The sequence below is a fragment of the Xenopus laevis genome, chromosome 4L, assembly GCF_017654675.1.
Source record: "Xenopus laevis strain J_2021 chromosome 4L, Xenopus_laevis_v10.1, whole genome shotgun sequence".
NCBI classification, from domain to species: Eukaryota; Metazoa; Chordata; class Amphibia; order Anura; family Pipidae; genus Xenopus; species Xenopus laevis.
Window position 1 is genome coordinate 59,906,582 of NC_054377.1, and position 27,448 is coordinate 59,934,029.

At 38.6% G+C, this 27,448-nt stretch overlaps 1 protein-coding gene across 3 annotated transcripts in view; it reads left to right on the forward strand.

Moving 5' to 3' along the window:
- Nucleotides 1-3,144: 3,144 nt before the first annotated feature.
- banp.L (BTG3 associated nuclear protein L homeolog) overlaps nt 3,145-27,448 on the forward strand; it is a 221,218-nt gene continuing 196,914 nt past the window's right edge. For 2 of the 3 annotated variants that reach the window (XM_018257988.1, XM_041590205.1), the window contains exons 1-3: nt 3,575-3,793; nt 21,411-21,543; nt 23,349-23,443. In XM_018257988.1, coding sequence (XP_018113477.1) covers nt 3,728-3,793; nt 21,411-21,543; nt 23,349-23,443 — 294 coding nt within the window. In that variant the 5' untranslated portion in view covers nt 3,575-3,727. The other variant, XM_018257989.2, reaches the window with a different exon arrangement.

Sequence of the window (27,448 nt, forward strand, 5' to 3'; positions counted from 1 at the left end):
CGGTGACTGCAACTTGGGGGTGCTCTAAGGTCCGGTGTCTAGGGTGGCATTGGACCTAAATACAGTGCTACATAAAAGTTGTCATTTACAAAGACCCTATGCAGAAGTACAAGAGCACTAAAAAGCACAAAAGTACACTCATTCAAGGAGCACTTCTGTTGAGGGGTTGACTGTGCTGTGTTGCAAGTTGCAGAGCTCAGCACTGGCAGCCCAGTCTAGTGACTTGCCAGGCAGTAAATACAGGACTCTATTGTGAACTGCTCTGCTGGTGCATCCTAAATTGAACTTGCCAATGTAGAGACTTGTGAATATATTACAAAGAAACACCATATTTAGATGCAGCTAACTAATTACACACATAATTATATGAAACATGCAAGCCAGAGTGTTAAGTGCAAAAACATGGTGGATTATACACCTTTTCATAATTTACACCCTGCCTTGCATGTTGTATGACCCTGTAGTCTCTGCACAATATCCTAGAAAAATTTTAACCATTTTCTCACTCATGAAATTAGTTAGCTGCAGCTAAATATGGTGTTTCATGTTCATAAATGTACATAACACATACTCTTTACACACCAATACATCTCACAAGCTTCTAGAAATAAATATAGCAGACCAATGATGCCCTGTACACGTATCATGAATGCTGCCAAGTATTTCAAATAATTATCTTTCCCTCTTCTTTAATACCTGCTGCTGGTTTTCGGAGGGCATTTTTTTTATCCAGTGCGAGGTGAAGAACAGAGCCATTACCCTGGGCAGAAGTGCTCCATGCATAAACACTAATGCTGCATTTTTTGTTGTTTGGTGCAAGGTAAAGAGTGCAGCCATTCCCCAAAGCAAAAGTTCAGAACAATTTCTGATGCAACCTGGCTGGTATTTTACCAGCCTGGTCGTTAAGAGTAATGGTTGATTTTAATGTTATTAATAGGGGAAAAAAATATATAGGAAGGCAAATGATATGCACAGTAGAGTAGAGTATGTATACTGCACAAAGTGCTTATCGTTAGAAAAGTACCCCCCTCCTGAGCTCTGCAACAAGGTTTAGCTACAAATTTGTTTGTGCGCAGGTCAGAATAAATGCAAAATTATATGTTTTCACACATAATTCTTTGTGTTTGTTAAAATTGAGTGTATGCTGGCCTCAAAATTTGTGAGAGTGCGTACATCTTAAAGGGAACATTGCCCTGCATTAAACTACATTAAATCAGTCTAAATCTAAATTAAATCTTGTTCTTACATAAAGGAAGGGGGTACAAAAAAAGGTCATTGTGCAGAGATACACTGGCACACAAGGCAATTAAAGTGCAGGGTTACCCCTTGCGGTTTAGTTTGTGCGAACGTGCAACGTTTCGGGGCCCCGAAACGTTGCACGTTCGCACAAACTAAACCGCAAGGGGTAACCCTGCACTTTAATTGCCTTGTGTGCCAGTGTATCTCTGCACAATTGTCGTATTTGGGAGTTGCCGTACCCTCTTACACTGTGCACCAGGCTATCTGAACAAAAGAAGGAGTGTGCTCAGCTTTACTCTGTTCCAGTAGTGCAAAAAAAGGTGCATTTGCTGTTTTTCCTGCATTTTGCACCCTACTTTCCCAGGCTTGACAGATTGCCACGTGTCTTACTTATGGCAGATGGTAAGTACAGGGCTTGCACTTCTGCCCAGGGTCATAGTAAATTACCCTTCATATACAGAACCCTGATAACCTCTGTGTTTGTGTCCAGCCACACATACTTAGAAGCCCTACATACTGCAAACCACCCTCCCAGTCAGAAATATACCTAAGGGCCCTACACACAGCCCCATGTAGAGTTGCCACCTGGCCGGTATTTTACCATAATCGCCCACAAAACAACACGAGAATTCACCCCCGAGCGGTAATTGAAACGCGCTGTAGTGCTGCGGATGATCTGTTGTGAGCAGGATTTTTGTTCAGTAAAGCAAATTTCTTGAGGGAATAGCTTCTGTGGTGTGTTTTCCTTAAGCTTCAGAGACACGGTACCAGGGCCGGTTTTAGGACGTCCGATGGGCCCGCAGTTACTAAAGACGTACATGGGGATACATTCTGTATTTGTACACAACACAGTAAGGGTGTCCTAAACTATAAAATAAAGTTGGAAACATAGAAAATGAATAATATTTAGGTAATTTTATTTTAAATCATAATTTAACCAGCAATAATTAAAAGTAAATTGTGACATTTTCTGATTAATTTCTCTCACGCTCCGTGCAGTAGAGATTGGCTCATATAGGACACTGCAAGCCACTAGAATATTGTGTATTTTATAGCAAGGGTCTATTTCCTAGTGGCCAACACACTATGGGATACTGTGAATGGGCATTACAAAAAAAAAAAAACCCAGCACACAGGTTAAATGCAGAACCCTGATAACCTCTGTGTTTGGGTCCAGCCACATATACTTAGAAGCCCTACACACTGTCCACCACCCACCCTCCCAGTAGGAAATATACCTAGGGGCCCTACACACAGCCCCATCATGACAACTGATATACCAGGGACCCACATATTGCCCCAAATCCCCCTATCTTGTACATATACCGAGTAGGCTTGGGCGACTTTGACCCATTTAGTTTCGCCAAAAATCTGCCGCTGGCGAAATGTCGCCCGACGCCAACGCCCAATAAAGAAAATTCAAAGCATGCCTTTTTTTTTTTGACGCGCCACCATATGCCCATCCCAAATATCAAGTAGGGTTGTACCTTTTATGTAAAAAGAAAATGCCGGCCTTCCTATATATCTATCTTTTCTCCCTATTAACATCATTGGGATCAACCATACCTAGGGTTGCCACCTTTTCCGGAATAAAATACCTGCCTTCCTATATATTTATCAATTTTCCCTATTAATAACATTGGGATCAACTATCATTTTTACAGGCCAGGCCGGTAAAATACGGGCCAGGTGGCAACCCTAACCATAAAAGCCGGTGGCAACCCTAATACATAGTAGCCACACACACACTGCCTCAACCCCCCCCCATGTCATATGACACATATATAGAGACCCTTCTTACTGTCCCAAATCCAAACATTCTCAGCAGCAACTTCATAAAGCTCTCCAGCAACCCCAACCCCCATAGCAATCAACACCTCAGCACCCCATACAGCTCTTAGGAACACCTCACAAAACTCTCGGCTATCACCTCCGCCCATTCAACTTTCTGTAACTCCTCCCCCGTTCCGACAGCTCTCAGCACCCACAAATAAACTCACAACACACAGTAAACTGACCCTAACTCTCCAAAAATATTGGAAAAAAAAAACACAAATTCGACAGCCATTATGAAAGATAGGGCTTTATTCAGTCACGGGGACTCTACAAACACCCCTCGTTTCAGTGTTAACATAACGTCGTGACGTCACCAGCGGACGACGCGCCTCTAGGAACTAGCCGCAGCCATGTGCCGAATGTTCTGAGCAGCCGCACAAGGCGCTGTGTTTAGTAGACGGAAGACGGGATTATACGAGGAGGCCTTTTATTCTCTCGCGAGGAAGGACGCCATTATCGCCCACAAAACAACACGAGAATTCGCCCCCAAACGGTAATTGAAACGCGCTGTAATGCTGCGGATGAGCTGCTGTGAGCGGGACGTTTGTGCAGTAAAGCACATTTCTTGAGGGAATAGCTTCTGTAGTGTGTTTTCCTTCAGATGCAGAGACGCGGTACTAGGGCCGATTTGAGGACGTTCCTAAAGACATAGATGGGGCTACATTGTGTATTTCTATGCGACACAGTAAGGCTGTCCCAAATTGCAGTCTTCACGATGGTAACGACTCACTGCAGAGGAAATTAAATTGCCTGAATAATTCTTTGAGTGAAGTTTGCGGTCTCTCTTTTATTATCCAAACATTTGGGGGGGAGGGGGTAGATGTGTTGTTAGTATGAGAAGCTATTCAGTAGTGTGCTTTGTGTGAACAGCATCCATGTTGTTTTTCACAGTAAGTCACACTGCAGCTTGAGCAGGCGCTGGTGAAGTGGTGGTTGAGGTTAATGAGGTTTCTTCTAGAAGTGATGGGCATGTTGGTGGTTCTGTAACTAATTTGCCAAATGTTCAGCTGCTCAGGTACAGGAAGAAGGGAGAGTATTTGGATGGCAATACAACTTATGGTAAGGAAGGTTTTGAGGAAAGGAGGTTCAATTAGAAAGGCTCTGCATTTTGGGCCAATGAGAAATTTAAAAGCTTATTTTAAGGTAACCGTATAAAAAACACAGTTCAGAGTTGATCCAGAGACTGATATGGGGGTGTATATGTGGGTTTAGAAGAATTTTTTTTGTCCCTCTCTTAGCAAAATGGAGTCCGCTTCACTCTTTCCGACGTTTCAGCCTGGTCGCAGGCCTTTCTCACTTTGAGAAAGCCCTGGGACCAGGCCGAAACATCAGTCTCTTACTTCAATAAAAGTGTAGTGTGTGTGTGTGTGATCCCATGTGCCAATAAATTACTTGATACACACTGGATGGTGTTCATGGACTGATATATATATTGTGTGATAGGGTGGCCACCTTACACTTCCTGCTTCCACTTTTATAGCTGTGCCCCTGCTCGCCTTGCCCCTTTTGTGACATCACCGCAGGGCGGGTCTATGAAAGGAACTAAGAAGTCGAGCTTGGTGCGAGTGGAGGGAGGCCGGGTGAAAGTCGGGTTTTACCTGACCCGCACATGACTAATATATAGTGAATAAAGTACTCCTCTTGTAAACTATAAGGATGTTATAAGTTGCCAAGGAGTTTCATGACCATATAAACAATAAGCCAATGTCATGTTTTTATACAGGTCATGGAACTCCGAGGTGACCGAAGTTTCAGTGAGTCATGTGACAGAAATTACATCACTGAGCACTTTTTATATAGTGAATAAAGTACCCCCTCTTGTAAAATATAAGGATATTATAAGTTACCGAGGAGTTTCATGACCATATAAAAAGACGAGGCCGAAGGCCGAGTGTTTTTATACAGGTCATGGAACTCCGAGGTTACTTCTAATATCCTCATATTTTACAACGGGGGGTACTTTATTTATTATAATACACAAATTTAAGTGAGTCATGTGACAGAAATGACATCAGAACTCACCGTTTATAACTGATGACATCAGAACTCACCGTTTATAAGGATATATTTTACAGGATATTCATGGCTTTTGTGTATTATAAGGATATAATTTCCAGGATATTCGTGGCTCTTGTGTATTATATAGTGAAAAAAAGTACCCTCTCTTGTAAAATATAAGGATGTTATAATTTACAGAGGAGTTTCATGACCATATAAAAACACAAGGCCTTCACAGTTTATAAGGATATTCATGGCTTTTGTGTATTATAATGTGTTACTGTGAGTGTATCAAGCATTTGCAGTACAAAGAACCTATTGTAGAATTTTTTTACCTCACCAGCAAGTAATCTATTGATACTTTGCACGTTCTAAAGTCATACCTTCCTTCAATGTAATGTGTAATGGTATTTATTCACAGATGATCAAATCCATGGTTAATATTTATGTATTAACAAGGTTTATTAAAACTTGACTGGTGACCAGAAAGTTGGTGCAGTCAGCTGCAACTGCCCAATGTGTTTTGGTGCATTTGATTTTCATATCTGCACTTTGCCAGCCTTTAGGGCAGAACTCCATGGCTCGATGTGATTTGATGCGTCCCGCTGAGAGGAAATGCCGGTGACAAATCAGAGGTGCTGAATATAATGTAGGTTGTAGAAACATCGCAGATACAAACTACACACAACACGACTGTCGGATGAAGACGCAGCGTGCAACGTTCACATCTGACATATTGTGTTGGATATATGTAGTTTGTAGCTGCAATGTTTCTATAACTTAAATTTTATTCAGCGCCTCCAACTAGGGTTGCCACCTGGCTGGTATTTTACCGGCCTGGCCAATCAGTTGAAACCAAGAGAGCTGCAAAGCAGGAAGTAGTGTTCTGGTTATTGTTAGAAACCCAATCACTCCAGCCTTTATATATTATATTTTTGGCTAAACAACTGTATTGAAATATTTTTTATTTTGCACAGCCTATCTTTATTTTTTTATATATATGGTTATGCCCTAAGATGTAATACAAATATGGGATCTGTTATCCTGAATACTTGGGACATTGTTTTTTCCAGATAAGTGATCTCTTTAATTTGGTTCTTTATACCATAAGTCTTCTAAATCATTTAAACCTTAAATATACCCAATAGGCTTATTTTGCTTCCAATGTGGATTAATTAATTTTTCTATTAAAGGGGTTGTTCACTTTTGAGTTAACTTTTAGGGGCCGATTCACTAACTTCGAGTGAAGGATTCGAAGTTAAAAAACTTCGAATTTTGAAGTTTTTTTTGGGCTACTTCGACCATTGAATGGGCTACTTCGACTACGACTTCGAATCGAAAGATTCGAAGTAAAAATCGTTCGACTAGTCGAAGTACTGTCTCTTTAAAAAAAACTTCGACCCCCTAGTTCTCCATCTAAAAGCTACCGAAGTCAATGTTAGCCTATGGGGAAGGTCCCCATAGGCTTGGCTATCTTTTTTTGATCGAAGGATATTCCTTCGATCGTTGGATTTAAATCCTTGGAATCGTTTGATTCGAAGGATTTAATCGTTCGATTCGAAGGATTTAATCGTTCGATTCGAAGGATTTAATCGTTCGATCGAAGGAATAATCCTTTGATCGTTCGATCGAACTATCTGCGCTAAATCCTTCGATATTCAAAGTCGAAGGATTTCAATTCCTAGTCGAATATCGAGGGTTAATTAACCCTCGATATTCGACCCTTAGTGAATCGGCCCCTTAGTACGATGTAGAAAATTATATTCTGAAACAATTTGCAATTGTTTTTAATTTTTTTGGTATTTTGAGCTATTTTGTTTTTTTTATATAGCAGCTCTCCAGTTTGCAATTTCAGGAATCTGGTTGCTAGGGTCTAAATTACCCTAGAAACCATGCATTGGTTTGAATAAGTAACTGCAATATGAATAGGAGAGGCCCTAAATCGAAAGAGGAGTAATAAAAAAATAACAATAAATTTGTAGCTTTGCAGAGCATTTGTTTTTTTTATATATGGAGTCAGTGACCCCAATTTGAAAGCTGGAAATAGTCAGTAGAAAAAGGGAAACAGTTAAGAAAAACCTGTAAAAAAATAAATAATGAAGACCAATTGAAAAGTCGCTTCGAATTTCACCTGACAAAGGTGTTGTTTAAACACAATTATGATTGTAACTGAAGCCTTCAAACTAGGTAATGCCTCTGTGTGGTTATGACCTTTTTGAATATTGCTAGCCTATTTTCTACCCCATTCATGTCAAGATATGATAATTATGTTTAAAAAAAAATGTAAAAGAAAAAAAAGATAGTAATAAAAATAGTCTATCATTATTTGTCTTTTTGATTTTTTATCTGGAGCTAGTAATGCATTTACTCAGGCCAAACATTTTAGGAAAGTTATAAAGTAACACCCAAAGACAAAAGCCAAAGATTACAGAGGCATTTGTTTTCATCTATGAACTCACCCCGTTGCCAAATTCAGATTACATTTTTTAACATACTGGGAAATATTTGTTTTTGTTGGAATGAGGTTTACCTGAGCAGTGTTGAAGTTGGCTTGTTCTATTAGTTGGTTAATATTTCAGTTGCAAACAATTATTAAAGCATGCCTATGTAATTTATTGTAGCTCATTGGGGATGCTTCAATCAAAGAATCTTTTCACAGCTTCAGCACTTTGACCTGTTTATATTGGGGTTGGCAAAAAGCTGCAATTGAGTGACATTAAGACCTTTTTTCTGGGTCCCCAGATGTTGCTGGACTACAAATCACTGCTGATGAGATACCAAGTTATGTCAGATTTTCTCCTGAGAAACCTTATAGATAGAGAGAAGGGCTATAAAGCCACCCTGTTTATAAAGCCACCCTTGTTTACTGTCAGATATTGTCTCTGGGCAAATGTTTATTAATTCATATACGTTCAGTTAAATATCACACTCTATATAAGTCAGTTTTAGCTTGTTTCAAGCTATATTGAAGGAGCAGTATAGATGATTTGTATTGAAAATGCCTTGGAAGAGCTTGAATAAAAGACTGGGAAAGGAATAGTAGGGGGGCTGAATAGAAATGTAAGTAATAAAAGTAGCAATAACAAGACAAATACAGGCAGTTCCCGGGTTACGTACGAGATTGGGTCTGTAGGTTTGTTCTTAAATTGAATTTGTATGTAAGGTGAAACATCTACATTTACTTATTAAATGCAACAAGACAGATGTCTGTTTTAACATAGTATTTATTTTTAGCTTTTTGTGCATATTTGTTTTTACCTTTTTGTGCTCTACACACGCCAGAGGGGATTGGAGCAGGTGTTTTATTTAATCTAAATGCTAATAAAGGCCATTTAAACCCCAGTACATTACTGTAATAGCCTCCGTTTGTAAGTATGAGTTGTATGTAAGTCGGGTGTATGTAACTCGAGGACTGTAAAGCATCAGGGATCAATAGTTATTTTGGCTGCAGGAGTCAGTGACCCCTGATTGAGAGAGAGAAATTAGCACAAAATGAATGCAAATAATTCAGAAATTAAAAAAATAAATAATACGAAGACCAATCGAAAAGTTGCTTGCATACTAAAAATTAGCCTTAACATGAACAATCCCTTTACATTGGTTCATAAATATGTACTTATGCAGGGAAAGGTTTAGGGGACATTTAATGTAAGATGCTACCACAGCATTGCACAAAGAATGGGGCCCCAGGATTTAACTAAACTGTAAGGGCAGCATCTTGAATGAGAAGCCAATCTACATCTAGAGAAATTGATCTAGCTGCATTTCTAAGCTAGTCTGAGAACTGATGGAGTGAAGTATCTTTCCTCGAGCACAGTTTTGAAGCATTCCTGCCTCCTAGTATCAGGTCATATTAATGATCATATACCAAATGTTCTCATTCAGTTGCATCCGGAACAGTATTTGTAATGAAAGATTCCCTGCCATCATCGTGAGAACCAGAGCTTTAAACATTGTGCACATCAGATTCAACTACGTGTGCTTATTTAGTGCTGTAATTCTGAGTCAACGATTTATTTTTGGGATTAACATTATTGCAAATTATGAATGAATGTAATCCGAATTGAATGTGTGGCATCTATAAACTCAGAAGTCCTAATTTATATATTCTGTCATTTTGATGGGGTTTATTCTTTGAGAGCTGGTGGAAAACTGCAGTTATCCTGCCATGGGGCCTGCCATTAGCTTCAGAGGAAACTATTGCTGACAGGTTGATTTTGGCTGCAAACGCTTGAGTGTACGCATTCTTGCAATCTGCCTGTCCACTGCTAAAGACAGGTGGATTCCACTGTGTCCTGGCGCTTAATCCAAACATTTGTGTCAAATTTGCTCACATTCACAGTTAAAGGGCCAGGTGCTAATATAGAAGGACCTATGTAAACTGCAGAGCCTTTCCATTTTCAAGTGTGTACATCCTAGGATAAAGGTATACAATTACATTTATGAGATGCAATTTAATCAGGTAGGTATAAGAATACAAACTGGGCTACTTCTTTGAATTGCAGGCTGAGGCTGACACTTCATTCCTTTTAAGCAGCATTTTAATCTAGATATATTTTTGTCTGCAAAACCAGGTTATTCTGAAGGGGTTTTTTTTCCACTTACTAGAAGCTACTACCGGCATATTTATAAGATTGTATTGATTTGAGCCTTCGGAAAGCAAAGCGCTCCGAGTGCCATCCCGCCACGGGAAGGCAGTTCAGGGACATTATTCGGCCAAAGAACAGGCGATATGTCGCAGGAGACTAATCTCCACTTGTCTCAGCCCTTATTAGGGTCAGGGCACACAGGCAGATTCGGGGAGATTAGTTGCCCGTTGACAAATCTCCTCTTCTTCTCCCCGAACAGTCTCCCCTGTCTTCCCGTCGGCTAAAATGTAAATTGCCAGCGGGATGACACTCAGAGCAATTCGTTTTCAGAAGTTGCCCGAAGTTTCCTTGTGATGCAACTTCGGGTGACGAGTCTCCCCGAATCTGCCTGTGTGCCCTGACCCCAACGGCTTCTCCGTCTCTTCTCCAGTCTACTCTCTCCTCCCCCCCACTCTCCTGTTCAAGGTTCTTTTATCATGGTTTGTGACACCTGCCCCCACAGCTCACCTCCCAACTGACCAGATGCCGAGATAAACCCCCCAACTTGCCTACATCCTTATCTTTTGCTCCTGTAGTAACCAACTACAATTCCAAGACACACCTTTGATATGGAAATTTGGGTAAGGGTGTGACGTGGAATGTTAGCTACCTGGAAGACTTTGCAGACAACGTATAAAACAAAAATATGCACTAGGCCACAAACAAATACACATTTAACATAACATCACCATAAAAGGGCGCACAATAGTATAACACTTGTAAAAATGTTAATATTCTATACTTTGTTTCTATTGCGCTCACCTTTAAAAACAAAGTATAGAACTGCAACTTTTTTGCAAATACTATTGAGTGGCCTTTGGTATCTTTCCACGAGGTTCTATTTTTATTTGAATGTGGTAAGAACTGTGGTTTTTCCATGTAATACGCAGCACTATTATAACTACAATTATATTGTTGAAATATAATTAGTGAAAATATCTCCAAGTCTTATTGTAGTGCAGTTCTAACCTTTGTACAGGTATTATATGTAACATAACATACTGGCATAACCAAAATGGCTGTTTCTCATACAGACAAAGGGCAGGTTTATGTATAAAACACTCGGGGGGGCCAATTAAAAAGCTGCGAGTTTTTAATTATTGAAACTTGCCAAGTTTTTTTTCCAGCAGGAAACCCTGCATAATTAGTGGACTCGCATAGGGTTTCCTTATTGCGTGAGCACGAAAGCTCGGGCTACCATAAATTGGACCATACTATTACTGTTGTCTTTTTGGATCCTATGAGGCATATTTAAGCTGCTTAAAATATGAGGGGGCTCCCTTTGTGAGCAGCCACGTTGTGTAGCGCACATCTGCGTAATGAGCTTCTGACATCTCACAATCTGATGCATAAAGAGCGAGTTATGGCACTCACTCATTATGTGTATATGTATGCTCTAACATGACCTCCTGCACCCAGTGTAGGCAGCCTATTGCTTTTTTCCCCCCCAACAGGAGTGCAGTTCCATTAGCCAGCACCTCTGGTGGGGGGAGGCTATTTAAGTTGACTGATGTCCTTTAATGAAAGAATATCTCTAATTAGAATAATTAGAAAGGAATTGTTACTAAATATTTTGACAACTGTCAATGGATTATGTGACAGTTTACACATTCTGCAGTTTCAAAAATAGAAAAAAAAACTGATCAGACTGGAGACTAGGCAATACCCTTCTTTATCCAAGCAGTTTAATCGCTGGCCAAACATTTGGATGCTGCTAGAATGACTACCGGTACATAGCCTAAACAATAAGGGCAGATTTATCAAGGGTCGAATTTTGAGTTTATGGGAGTTTCTAAAAACTCCCAAAATCTCGAAATTCGGAAAAAAAAACAACCCGATGAAATGCATTAAAAAAAAATTAGAATTTTTTAAATTCGAGTTCCTAAAAACTCCCAAAATCTCGAAATGCAAAAAAACAAATACAACCAGACGAAATCTATTAAAAAATAATAAGATCGTCCTGCAAACTCGATTGGAATTCAATTCGAGCTGTTTCACAATAAAAAACAAACATTTTTTCACCAAACGACTGCAAATTGATTGTAGGTCCCCCATAGGCTAAAACACTAATTTGGCAGGTTTTAGATGGCAAATAGTCAAATTCTTAAAGGTTCAGTATATGATACATTCCGAGTTTTTTTTTTTTATAAACTCTAATCGAATTTGGACTATTCTCGATTTACACTACACGAAATTTGAATTTCAATTCGATCCTCTAAAAATCTGCCCCTAACAGTGTGAAGTAAAAAGAGCTTAGTTTTCAAACCTGCCTGAACAATATCCATAGTACATATATTTTGGCCTGGCCCATTAAGGCAAATAGAGTGATTCCCACTCCGGCTCCATGTGTCAAATGGTACCTTTTGCTGTTATAAGGATTTCAAACCTGTCACAGGGGGTCACCATCTTGTCTGCAACACTCACATGCTTTGTGCACAGACAAAATCTGATAATGCGGGTTTTCACCTTTTTAGGCTGCGTTGGACAATTTGTCATGTTTGACCCTAGATTTACAGTTTTTGTTCAACACTGGGCATTGTTTACTTTACCTACTGGTAATCAAAGGAAACTGCAGTTGTACCTTTGAGAGTTATATTCACTGCTACAGGCACAAGTATTGTGTATCTGACCTTAGTGGTGCAAGTTTGTACTCATTAGCCCTCCAGCATTTGTGCCTGTACCAGTGCAAACGTGCACCTCTCTCTCTTTTTTTTTAATGGGACTTACCATTGATTTGGTACATAAAGGGATTATTGCTCTTGTTATGGATAGTCTCGTCCATGTGTTACTTCCAGCACTTTCCGTAGCAGGTAAAGGGCATGTTTCCCTTCATACTATGATTAATTTTTTAACCTGTATTGTCTAAAGAGAATGGTTCAGAAAACCGATGATTGCAATGACCTTTTCCAGCTTTCATTTTTGATCGTTTTTATAAGACTTAAGTTTAAAGCTTCAAATTTGTCCCTCCCATGTTTCCCTGAACCTGTAGGAAGTAGATTTCTAAGATGTCAAAATTAATGTATTAGTTGAGTTGGGCAGGTTTGGCCTGACTTATTATCAATAGTTGCAAGTTGTGGATGGGTTATTGGTCAAACTCATGGCTCGCTCATGCTTGTGATGTCATTGCCCCTTTCCCATCCCCTTTGATGTATCCATCTTGCCCCACTAATCTGATGTCTTTGGATGGTGGATCAGGATCGGCTCTATAAAATAATTGGGACATTCAGTATGGTATGGGGTTTGGTCAGAAAATTTCTGACCCGCACATCGCTAGTTAGTTGATGCTTTTTTTTCAGCCCTACTCAATATGATCCTTGAGCTTTATTAAAGTCCCCTGTTACAAGTGATGCATTATTTGCTAACCTTCCTCACATGCTGAGAAATCTATAGTGTATTTCTGTTAATTATGCAAGAATAAAGGCTCATTTTTGTTAATTATGCAAAAAATAACCCAAAAACACTCAATAGTTGCACTTTGCTTTGGACGTGATACAGCCATAAGAAGCCAAGGAGTAGGAAGTCGGCGACCCCCTGTATGAAAAGGTGCATATCACGTGAAACTGGAAAAAAAATAAAATCTATCTATATTAAAACAAGTTATTTGTATGGAGGTTCTCATCCCGTTTAACAGGATTTATAATTAAATTTATAATTAAAATTAGGGATGCACCGAATCCACTATTTTGGATTTGGCCGAACCCCCGAATCCTTGGTGAAGGATTCGGCCGAATACCGAACCCGAACCCTAATTTTCATTGTAAATTAGGGGTGGGAAGGGGAAAACATTTTTTACTTCCTTGTTTTATGACAAAAAGTCAACCGATTTCCCTCCCACCCCTAATTTGCATATTTAAATTAGGGTTCGGATTCGGTTAAGCCGGGCAGAAGGATTCGGCTGAATCCGAATCCTGCTGAATAAGGCCGAATCCTGGATTCGGTGTATCCCTAATTAAAATAATAAATTGGATCACGAAACAGACGATAAAATCGAACTAAAACCTGAATTGTACAATTTTTCAGACTTTTTTTCCCCCTAAATCACTTTTTGACATTTTTTTTCGGGTTTTTGCCCAAAAACCCATATTTTATCAGATTATCAGGCTAAACCCAGCATGATATCTTCAAATTGGGATAGGTATTGATTTATACAGGACCTTGACAGATCTGAAATGGCAGATTTTCGGCGTCTGGCTTTTTGCAGCATCAACTATAATAAATCTCAAAATATTCAAGTTTTTTTTTTCCATTAAAAATTATAAGTTTTGCCCCAGATAGCCCAAGTTTTAATAAATAAACCACGGAGTGTAGTTCAAGCTTAGTCATTAGAGCCAAAGGAAAGTGAATGTGCTGTAATGCGCTCACCCCCATAGCTCCATTGACAGGCCCATTGTTGGCCTGTGTGGAACTACACTAAGCGGATATCTCCAAGAAAATGCATACGTTCACGTTTCCTATACAGTATCCACTCCATGTAGCTCCGTTGATAGGATGTGTAGTGACAATAAAGCTGACCATATACATATCAATAATATTGTACAAAACTTTATTTTATATGTGTGCCTTTTTAATATCTTTGTACTATGGATATTGGTTGGTTCCAGCATCAGCTGCCGACACAACATGCTGGCCATTCATTGTGGATCGGCTGAGGGGGAAGTGAAGAAGAGCCGCAGCCACTGATCCATGTATGGCTGTCTGTAGGCTTTTTATTTAGCCATCATTTTACTAGTAGACTAGTAGAAATCATAACTGACGCCATTGTTATTTATAGGGAAGAAAGAAATCTGCTGTAAAGATCCGTATTTTGTTCCAGAAGAGGCAGCAACTCTATAAAATGCTACTGTCCCTTTTATGTACACCGAAAACAAAAACTTTCCATTTGGTCTTTTATTATCCTATGATTTATGCTGCAGCTTTTTTAAAATCCATTGCTTTTTACATGTATTAAAGCAGTACGTTCTCTAAATTAATCCCTAATGGGGAATTGAAAAAAAAAAATCAGTCTTCGTCTGTTTTTAGTTATATAACACTATGACAGTGGTATCTGGATGGCTTTATTTGGGTAGAGCTTCAATGAGTAAGCCAAAGAAACTTCTGGGGACAGACAATATATTCATTTATAAATATATGGCTAGCCACATTAAAGGAACAGTAACTTAAAAAAAAGAAAAGTGTTTTAAAGTAACACAAATATAATGCAGTGTTGCCCTGCACTGGTAAAACTGCTGTATTTGCTTCAGAAACACTACTATTGTTTATATAAATAAGCTGCTATGTAGCAATGGGGGCAGCCATTCAAAGGAGAAAAGGCTCAGGTAACACAGAAGATAAGCTCTGTAGAACATAATGGTGTTATCCATTATTTAGCCTGTGCCATATAGTCTTTTTTCAGTTTCCTCCATTGCTACACATCAGCTTGTTTAAATGAACTATATTCGTGTTTCTGAAGCAAACAGATCAGTGCAGGGCAAAAGTAAATGATGGTTTCAGTACTTTAAAACACGTGTTACTGTTCCTTTAAGGAGCAGTCTGTATGTATTTACTTATTTCCAAATGAATTTTATTCATGCAAAACGTCTGAATATTTCATTAACAAAAGTGACTGCATACCTAGATAGGTGGTGGGGGACTATTAAAAAATAGTCTTTTTTATTTTAACATCTCTTTCATTTTACTGTTCATTTTACTGTTACTTTTATAAGCCAGTTAGTGAGTACCATTCTAGCTTACTTAATACAAAAAAGGATGCTTCTGTATTTAGTGTACATTTTCATTTGTCCCTTTTTTGCCAATTACCTGGAAATCTTACTCTTAAGACTTCCATTGCTATTGTAAATTATTATGCACACTCTTGTTTATCATGTTTTGTTCTGACAACTTTTTAAAATTTTTAAATGAGAACTAAACCCTAAAAATGAATGGTTAAAAATGTCATATTTTACATGCTGAACTTATTGTACCAGCCTAAAGTTTCAGTATCTCAATAGCAGCAATGATCCAGGACTTCAAACTTGACACTCACATGCTCAGTGGGCTCTGAGTAGCCAAGAGGCTTCGCTTAGGGGTCGTCACAAATTTAGAAAAATGAGAAATAGAATTAGAAAATGAGGTTGGCCTCTAATTTAAGCTGATGCTACAAGGCTGATACATAAATTCTGCTGATAATTGCACTGGTTTCTGAGCTGCCATGTTGTAATTATCTGTATTAATTAGCCTGATATTGTGACATTTCTATTCTGTATATACAGTATATTGTGAGTGGATCCCTAAGATCAGGTAAGTGACAACAGCACAGAACATGTGCATTGAATCAGCAGATAAGAAGATGGGGAGCTACTGGGGCATCTTTGGAGGCACAGATCTTCCCTTCTAAAGAGCTGTGGTTGCCTTGGGCTGGCACAGAAGCACAAAACATAATGTACAACATTTCTACCTACTTCTTTAGTTATCCTTTAAGTGCCACAGAATACAGAATCTACATTCTGTGGATAAAAGGACTGAATTGTCAGTCCGTAGACTCTACGTTCTGCAGCAGATTTATCAAAATCGTTTGTGAAAAAAAAACACAGACGAGGGATAAAAAGGTCGACAAAATGTGTGTGACTTTTTTTCTCAAAGGCTAGCTTATTCAAGAAAAAAAAGTCACACACAGTGAGAATCTCATGGTCACATTCATGAATATCTCAAATGTTTTAATAAACTGGGAAACTAAAAGTTATCAGAGATCATTTCCATTTTCTTCTATACTCCCCACCAGCTTTTACTTGCTGAGTTTTTTTTGGCAACTTTTTGAGGTTTTATTCATTAATAAATGTAGACTATTCCACATTACAAAGAATATTCTCAAGTATATTCGTACTCGTGTTTTTCGTTGTGTTTTTTCTCGAATTGTGAAAAAACAAAACCTTGATTTTTCATAAATGAATGTTGCATGGATGTGTATCTTCCAAAAATATTTTTCTCTATGGTAAACACATTTTTTTTTTGTAGCTTTACCCCACATAAATGCACTAAATGTGTTACTTTTTCAATAGCTGATGTGACTTCCAGGCCAGTTTTTATGCACTAATTTTATTTCAGGGTCCTTACATGCTAGATACTTTGGTGAGCCTATACATAATATGCATCAAACTGTTTGGTAGCCTCTGGCATTCTTAATTATGCTCTTTTACAGAGCTGTCAAAACCTCCCCCCAATTTTTCGAGAGTTACCAGAATTTGCGGTCTACTGATGATTTTCCAAAATTTTATATGAAAATCCAGTGGCACATATCCGCGCGTCACCAGTTCCCCCCGACTGTGCACTCTGCCAGGTTGACAGCTCTGGTTTTATCTTGGTTTTGAAAAAGTGCAGCTTGGTAAGTATGTCTCTTGGAGCCGCCTCAGGAGCCGTTTTTGGCTTAGGGACCCTCTGAATGCGATAGATTGTCAGGTCGATTTGTGTTGCATCTAGTAATAAATTGTGAAGTAAGTCTATAAAGTAGGCCCTCCGGTTTAATACCTTCTGGGATTCTACGTATTCTTATATTGCATCGGCGGGACCTATCTTCTAGGTCCGCCACTTTATCAGTGAGCCTGGCCATCTCTTTCTCCATACTTTGCTGCGTGTCGGCTACTTCATTATGGGCTGATGTGAACTCGCGTTCCATATGATTGGTGCGCTCTATGAGGTCTCTTACCTATTTTTAATTTCAGCAGAGAACAGCTTGAAATCATATTGCAGCGATGTTCTGAGCTGCATCAGCATGGTTTTAATTTCTGCTGCTGCGACTGGAGAAAATGCGCTTGCAGATTAAATTCTGGTGTCTGCATGTTGGTCCAAGATGGCGCCTGATTGTTTCTTGTGCTGTTCTGTAGAGAACTCCGATACCTTTTTGGAGTCTTTTTTTCACCGGATTTCTGGGTCCCATCTTTTTCCTGAGAAGTTAGGCTCTCAGCGGGTTTGTTAGTTGGGCAAATATAGTGTGGAATGCGCTATTTGTGCACCTTTTTGGGCTGTTTAATGAAGAGCTCTGGGAAAAAGCTTCCACTCACATGAGGAACTTGGCTCCGCCACTGGTTTTATCTTGGTACCTAATGATATATGGGAGATACTAGGGGGGTTATTTATCAAAGATAAAGTTGTATTTTCGTAGGTGTTCTTCAGTCAAAGCTCAAATCTTCGGGTTAATGTTAATAAAAACCACAAAGATCAGAAATGCCTTGAAGTGATTAGGAGTAAAAGACCTATTTACCTACAGTATTTTGGGTTTGGCAGAATGTTTACTTTAAAAATAATATGGTTTCCCTCGGCTACACCAAGAATCTGAAGTATGCCGAATTCTGCTGTAGTGCTTTAAAAATATCATAATGCACTGCTGGGAATTTTTTATCTATAATAGTAGTTTTATCTTCATAAATATATAATTATCTGGTATTGGCACATTCAAGGCATACGGTTTTTCAAATCTGTTAAATATTCTATGAAATCTTGTAATTTTTTTTGTATCTAGAGCGCTAATTCATGTTTCAGAGGTAGAAATGCTCAAAAAACTCCCAGGAAATACCCATAAAGTGAGTGTGCAAAATTTTTTAAAAAAAACGGCAAGTGAAATGTGAAACTCTGCTGGCACTTGCAGGGTTAACAGTTTTACAAGCAAGAAGATCAAGAATTAAAAACAACTTGCTTTCATGGCTAGTGCCACCCGTTTCTGCACCCAGGTAGATCCCAGTGCCTGTTAGTGCAGGCGTGAGCAGAGCCAGCAGAATGACTATGTCTTGACTTGTGTTTATACACAGCTGAGAAACAGTAAGGTGTGGCTGTGGTCTTAAAGGAAGAGTAACGCCAAAAACATGAAAAAAGTGTTTTAAAGCGATACTGACACGTTCCTATAAAAATCATAGGAACATGTCAGTATAAAGTAAATGCTGCACCTGTAATCATTCCCCGCAAATACCCCCTCAAAACGCCCCCCAGCCCCGCAAACCTGTGGCTTTGCTGGGGGCTTTAAAGGGAACGATTACAGGTGTAGCATTTACTTTATACCAGTGGTGTCCAAACATTTTGCAACGAGGGCCAGATTTGGTGAGGTGAAAATGTGTGGGGTTGACCATTCAGCCTGACATTCTTTGAACCATTTACATCATTTAAATCATTTAAACAAGAAATTGCATAGCCGTAGCAGTAATATTTGGGCACATTAGTGAAATGATCTGCCACTTGGTCTATACTGCTGCCTGTGTGTTGATGGTGTTACTAATAGACACGTACTGGCACATAGTGACGCTCCACTCTCACTTACTTCTTTAGTTTACAGTACGTCTATTGACACCTTCAGCCCTAAAGTATGTGAAGCGGCACGTCACTACGTGCCAGTACGTGTCTATTGCTAACACCTTCAGCACACTGTGCTGCACTGTGCTTGTGGGCCCATTATTATTAATTTCATGAAGGAGGCTGAGGGCCGGTGTAAATTTGAAAACGTGCCGCATTTGGCCCCCGGGCCTGACTTTGGACATGCCTGCTTTATTTGGACACATTCCAATGCTTTTTATAGGAACGTGTCAATATCGCTTTAAAGTAATGAAAATATCATGTAGTGTTGTATCTGTTTGCTTCAGAAACACTATAATAGTTCATATAAACAAGCAAAGGACCAAGTACAGAGCCCTGCTGAACTTAACTAACAACACTGGTCCAAGTAGAAAATGTTCCGTTTACCACCACTCTTTGTAGTCTATCTTTTAGGCAGTTCTCTATCCAAGTATAAATACTATGTTCCAGGCCAACATTCCTTAATTTAAACAGTAACATTCTGTGTGGCACTGTATCAAATGCTTTAGCAAAGTCTAAGTAAATCACATCCACTGCCATCCCAGAATCGAGGTCCCTACTTACCTTCTCATAAAAATAAATTAAGTTAGTCTGGCAAGATCTATTAACTAACTGGCCTATAGTTTTGAGGTTGAGAACGGGATCCCTTTTTGAATAGAGGCACCACATTAGCAATTCGCCAGTCTCTTGGCACTGTGCCAGACCTCAAAGAATCTCGAAGAGATTTGGCAATCACAGAGCTAAGCTTGCTAAGTACCCTGGGATGAATACCACCCGGCCCCGGACCTTTGTTTATCTTAACTTGTTCTAGTCTCTTTTGAATTTCCTCATGTGTGAACCATGCATCATTAGTTGTATTACTAGAATTGGGACTATTAATAAGGAAACCTCAATAAATGTTAGCTTGCCTTATAGCTTTTTTGCATAATTTATTGGCCTCCTTGTACCTTAAAAATGATTCGGCTGTACCAGCTAACTTGAAAGCCTTAAAAGCACGTCTTTTCTTACCCACCTCAACACCAACGCTTCTATTGAACCAAAAAGGTTTTGCTTTGCAACGACGTTCCTTGCTTACAAGGGGAATATTCTGACATGTATATTTATTAAGCAGCATTTTAAAGACTTCCTATTTTTGTTCTGTGTTTAACCCTGTGAAAAGCTTTTCCCACTTTATATGTTGCAGAGATGCCCTTATACTGTCAAAGTTTGCACGTCTGAAATGTAGTGTTTTAGTTACTCCCTTATAGAATTGCTTCTGTAACAGAATCAAAAGGAGACCATGTAATGATCACTATTCCCTAAATGCTCACCCACACAAATGCTAGTTTCATGAGTTCAGTATTATTAGTTATTAAAAGATCCAAAAGAGAGATATTTGAACACCTTTATAACAGGTATGGATGTTTTAATGAAAAATATAATTTGTGTTCTTTATTTCATTTGAAAAGGTCTTCCATTATAAAACTTTTATGTGAAGATGACTGGTCCATTTTAAACAATTTAAGTTAATTTATTTATTTTTCTTGTATATAGCTTTACCCCAAAGCATGCAGTAGAGGTTGGGTATCCTGGGTCAAAGTCACAATACCTCATTCTCAGTTTGCTTGATAGGCGTATATTAAGCTTGGGTGGGTTTGTGGGCTCTAAAGGACAAATAAACTCATTTCAATATGGTTGTAGTGAAGAAAGTGCAGCAAGGCATTACACTTGAAAATGCTTTTGATTTGAGATCTGTAGGGATCACTCCCATACTTTTATATACTCCTGTTCCATTCACTAATGCATGCACTTAACATTCTACTCTTTAAACTAGATATCCTTATTTTCCTTCTTGTAGAGACCTTTGTGTATTGATAACTAAAATACATAGCCTTAACATATTTTTATTTACTGAGCTTGTTACGTAAAGCTGGTCAAAATGTTCAGTTCATTCCCTTACCATCCATTGAATCCAATTGTGTGCATCTTGGCTATGCTCATGGATAAACAAACACAGGTATAGCATCTATTATACGGCATGCTTGAGACCTGCGGTTTTATGGATAAGGGGTCTTTACACAATCTGAATCACCAGACTGACTGTCTATAGAAAACATTTTGAACAGACCCAATAAGATTATTTTGGCCCCCCGCATGGCTTCATGCAGCTTAGTTTCCATCAAATGCAAGGTTCTGTGTTATTGTTACAGAGAAAAAGAAAATCATAGGGCTCTATGGTAAATGCTCCAGTCGGCTAATAACCTACTGTACCTAGTGACTGGAGGCTTCTTCTTTTTGTTCTGCCAAATTGCCTTTCTCTATATTGCCATATACGGTCAACTTTACATTGCTATCAACATCACAAAATCTTAAAATATATATTTAATTTGTCATGTTATTATTTTGTATTATCGGCAGAAATATCCACGTTTCTTATCAGAAAAGCCTCTCTTGCTGCATATCTCTGCTATACTTCCAATGATGTCAGGCCAAGAACTGTCTGAAGTGGTTCAAATAGCAGTGGAGGATCTACATTCAGACCATCATCCAGGTCAGTACTTTATCCAAAATAGGTTTCTTAACTGTATGCCCACACACAAACAGATAAAAGTATTGCAAATTAATTGCTAGGGATGCACCGAATCCACCATTCCCAGTCGTTTTTGTGCTTTTGCGCGTTATCACCGACTATGAAGACCAAAGACTCAAAGAAGTGCCTACAGGGCATGCTTACTGCCTCTACTATAATGAAAATCAATCAGGCATGCCAAATAGGTACCTCTTTGCGATCTTTATAGTTGGAAAACATTTAAATTTCTAAAAATAGTTTGTAAGCTCCAAAACTGTGTAAATTTCACAGCCATAGTGCTGATGATTTCAGTCCCTTGTGGGAGTTAGTGGTATATATAAAATACATGTCTGCCTCGTCAGTGTACATGAAGCCCACTTCAGTCTGCAAGTGACCTTTTGGAATTTAATTCTCTCCTGTAGCTCTGTAGAAGTTTCTTCATTTTCTAGCAGCCGAGCAGCCATTGGTTGCAGTTAACTGTTGTTGGAAAGTCTGCACCATAGCAATTTAATGGATAATGGAATGGGGCCTGAGGGTACTGGTGAAATAAACAATACATACGTGCTGATAAGAAAAATTATCCTTATCACTTTTAGGGCTAATTTAGCTCTAAATTTCTGTTTGTCTGTTTTTTTTTGTTCACCTTCTGAGTTTAGCCCAGGGGTCCCCAACCTTTTCCACCCGTGAGCAACATTCAGATGTAAAAAGAGTTGAGGAGCAACATAAGCATGAAAAATGTTTCTGTGTGGTGCCAAATAAGGGTTGTGATTGACTATTGGTAGCCCCTATGTGGACTGGCAACTTACAAGATGTTCTTTTTGACAGTACACCTGGTTTTTATGCAACCAAAACTTGTCTCCAAGCCTGGAATTGAGAAATAAGCACCTGCTTTGAGGCCACTGAGAGCAACATCCAAGGGGTTGGGGAGCAACATATTGCTCACGGGCTACTGGTTTGGGATCCCTGTTAGCCAGATAGACCTTACAATGTCTTATCAAACTTCTTATCAAAAGTCTAATCATTCGTAATGAGGCCCCATTATTTATATAAAGTAAATCTTTAATACCTTTGATATTTAATACCTATGATCTTTCAGTTAATGTTTGAATTACAACTCCTACTACCACTATACTGTATTATGCAAAGAAGCAATCAAGGGTACTTGATGAATGGGGACTACCCCAAAATGTTTAGAGAGATCTGTGTTGCATGTTTCGTACAGTTGCAAGATTGAGAGTGCTTCTTTGGATGATATTTTGGTGGATTTATGTTATGCCCTTAAGTGTTTAGTTCAGACTGCTTACTGAACTATTTTTTTGTGTATAACTGGTACCAACCTTTGGAATAAAACTTGGGATCACCCGTTTCCTGCATACAAAGGTATTGACTTTCTTATTGTAACTGGTACCAACCTTGACAACCTTTGGTTGTGGGAGGGTCCTTAGAGTTGTACTTCAACAACAACTTAAAGGGGACACACATTGGGTATCAAATTTTACTGTTCCCATCTTGCTGTGAAATTAACACAATATACTGGTGTTTTAAAGAAACCCAGGCAATATCATAAGAAGCTGTTTTTTATCAGACATCAGTCCTTTGTAATAAGATGCATTAAAATATCAAGGATATTGATCATGGCAGTGCGAAACACAATGAACATAAACCAGAATGAATATTATTGTATGGTGTTTTTTAAAAAATAGAGAATGCAGTGGAAACTCCTGGAAAAATCATCTGAATTGATGGACTGCTGCCTTGCATAATATTACTATTTGTTTTGCTTATAGTTGAGCTGGAGAATCATGAAGTGACTGAGGAGGATTTGTCACCTACGCTGAAACGTCAGAGAATAGAAATCAATTGCGAGGATCCGTCCATTAAGGTTTTAATTTAATTTGTTGTCATTCCTTTGGCTTATATTGTTTCAGTAATAAATGAAGGCAGAGGAAACACTGGAAAGCAGGGTGATGCACCTTGGACTTTGTTGGTGATCTTAGGGGCCGATTCATGAAGCTCGAGTGAAGGATTCGAATTAAAAAAACTTCGAATTTCGAAGTGTTTTTTGGGCTACTTCGACCATCGAATGGGCTACTTCGACCTTCGACTACGAATCGAACGATTCGAACTAAAAATCGTTCGACTATTCGACCATTCGATAGTCGAAGTACTGTCTCTTTAAGAAAAACTTCGACCCCCTACTTCGGCAGCTAAAAGCTACCGAAGTCAATGTTAGCCTATGGGGAAGGTCCCCATAGGCTTGCCTGAGATTTTTTGAACGAAGGATATTCCTTCGATCGTTGGATTAAAATCCTTCGAATCATTCGATTCGAAGGATTTTATCGTTCGATCGAAGGAATTATCCTTCGATCGTTCTATCGAACTATCTGCGCTAAATCCTTCGACTTCGATATTCGAAGTCGAAGGATTTTAATTCCTAGTCGAATATCGAGGGTTAATTAACCCTCGATATTCGACCCTTAGTGAATCGGCCCCTTAATGTTGTTTTACAATATTTATGGTGTAAATCATTTTATGCAGGTTTATTAATAGGCTGTGACTGTGTGACAAAAGAACACTGTATACCCTGAAATGTTGCTTCAGATAAGAATTGCAACTTTTGACAAGCAGTGATTTTAAAATTAATTCAAATAAGTATGGATAAGTCATCACCTAAAACCAGTGGGATTGCAATGGATAATGCATCCATAAACTATGCTTTGACAACTGGTGGTACCTCTATATTGCTTAAAGGAGAACTACAGTTTAAAGAAGTAGCTAGAAATGTTGTACATTATGTTTTGGGCTTCTGTACCAGCTCAAGGCAACCACGTCCCTTTAGCAGTGAAGATTTGTGTCTCTGAATATGCCCCAGTAGCTCCCCATCTTATTTTCTGCTGATTCACTGCACATGCTCTGTGCTGCTGTCACTTACTGAGTTTAGGGACCCACTCACAATATACGTTACACATAGCATAGAAATGTCACAATATAAGGCAATAATATAATTAATACAGATATTTACTACATGGCAGCACATAACTAGCAGTGCAACTAGCATCCGAATTTAATAATCTGCCCTGTAGCATCAGTTTATATGAAAGGCTAACCTCATTTTCTTCTTGATAATTTGCGACAATCCCTAAATTTAGCTTCTCGACACTGCTCAGAGCCCGCTGAGCATGTGAGTGTTGCAGACACTTTCCAAGATGGTGACCCCCTGTGACAAGTTTGAAGTCCTGGATCATTGCTGCTATTGAGAAGCTAAAACTTTAGGCTGGTGCAATAAGTTCAGTATATAAAATATGGCATTTTAGCCACATTAATTTTTTAGGGTTTCGTTCTCCTTTAAATGATAAGTTAACCTTTAAAATAAGTTACTGTAAAATTGATAAGGGTTCTATTCTAAGAACTTTTGTAATTTAGATTATTTATGTTTTATTCCAAGATATTAAGGGATACAGGTACTGTTTATAAATAATGTTTGTTACAACAGTGCCACGTGCTGGTAATTTTCCAACCCTCCTGACCACCAAGTAGTTACAGAAGTTGTTAGGAGAAAGAAAGAGGCTGCTCTGATGTTCTTATGCTTAGAAAAAAAAATTAGAAACCTTTATCACGTCTTTCCTAAGCAGAAGAACATCAGAGCAGCCTCATTCTCCTGACAACTTTCATCACTACTTGGTGGTCAGACTGGTCAGAAACTGACCAGCAGGTGGCACTGTTGTAACAAAATTAATTCATATTAACAGTACATGTATCCCTTAATATCTTGGAATAAAAAAATTAATATTCATTGCAAAAGTTAAAATAGCACAATCATCAATTTTACATTCACTTATTTTTAAGGTTTACTTATGCATTAAGTACATGTCAGCTGAGGCCTGTTGTGGGATGTTGAATATTTACTTTATCAACACCTTAAATGAATAGCTCAGCGTGAAAATAAAAACTGGGTAAACAGGCTGTGCAAAATAAGAAATGTTTCTAATATAGTTAGTTAGCCAAAACCGTGATGTATAAAGGCTGGAGTGGCTGAATGTCTAATATAATAGCCAGAACACTACTTCCTGCTTTTCAGCTCTATAACTGAGCTAGTCAGTGACTTGAAGGGGGGCCACATAGGTCATATCTGTTCAGTGAGTTTGCAATTGATCCTCAGCATTCAGCTCAGATTCAACAGCAACAGATATGACCCATGTGGCCCCCCCTCAAGTCTCTGATTGGTTACTGCCTGGTAACCAGTCAGTGTAATCCGAGGGAGCTGAAAAGCAGGAAGTAGTGTTCTGGCTATTATGTTACACACACAGTCACTCCAGCCTTTATACATGACATTTTTGCCTAACTAACTATATTAGAAACATGTTTTATTTTACACAGCCTATCTATTTACCCAGTTTTTATTTTTACACTGAACAATTCCTTTAAAGAAGGAATCTAAACCAAAGTAATAATAATAAAGAGCACATTGCAAAATGTGCTTTCCAAGACAGCCCCATAAAATGATTATTTTAAAGTGTGTTGTTATTACAAAATTTTCCCACAAGATGGCAAGCTTGTCATTCAACAGATGTGTAACTTTGCATTCTACACAAAGCACACAATCATCCTTTTCCATCTCTCTTCACTTACTATATTTGTCTTACCAAAGCATCAGTACCGACTGAAGGGTCTGGTATTAACTGAATATATAACTGTTTATATAAATGAGGCTATTTTAGTAATATTATGTTTTTTTCTACATAGCAGGATTGTGAAATTTAAACGTTTATCTTTGTTTTATGAACATTAAACTTTCCAAGATTACATGTAACAGATGTTATGTATATGACATTGCATACTTAAGGTTGCTAGTGTTTTATTCCAGCATTATGAAATAAGCATCTGACGGAAATGGACAGTTGAATCCCATGATTGAGATGCCATTCAGTCAGGTCTAGAAAAAATAGAACATACAATTTTATTCACATGGAGCTGAAATGTAGCACAGTTAATTTGCACCCACTTCTCAGTTTAACTGTAATTTAAGTGCAAATCTTAAAATCCTAATGCCTGTATAGAATAAAGTACCTATCTTGTCTCCTATGCCACTTTCAATTGCAGATAAATGGCATAATGAACCTAGAGATATCAGGACCAGTCATTGACAATACAAGTAAATGCTGTGAAATATCTTGCAAGTTTATATTTACTTTAAATGTTAGGGATCTACCAAGACCTTTGTTCACGGAAACACTTTTAGGTTAGAACATGTTTTATCCATATATCTAATACAAATCCACAATCCCACAACCTAAAATAGACTGTTACTTGTCGAATTGGTTACTTAACTCTGGAGCACCTGCTTCTGTTATAGACTTGCCAGAACAGATCTCATGGGGTATATATGAATATTTTTACATATGTATATACCCCATGAGACCTGTTCTCCAGATTTAATTAAATATTCAATTGGACCTCGACAAAAGGTATCTGGACTGGGGTATACATTAGTAATGTGCGGACCGGCCCGAAGCCCTTGGGACCCGCCGTTCATTCGTTTTCTGACTGACAATCACACCAAATATTTGGGCCTGTCCATAATCTAACAGTGCCCCACTTCTGTTGCTGATTGTGTCTTTTTATCACCGCTCGCTGCCCCACCCCCTCTGTGATATCAGAAATGTGGGCGGGTTGGGTGCGGGTATATAAAGGAATGTGGAAGCGCGGTTAGGGTCGGGTGCGGGATGAGAATTTCTCGACCTGCACATAACTTGTATACATTGTTTTACACTTAGGGGAGAATTTATCAAAATGTGAGTTTAGATTTTAATAAATATAAACTCACCCACGTTCTATTCATTCCTATTGGATTTTTGGAAGCATATTTATCAAATGGTGAATTCTAACT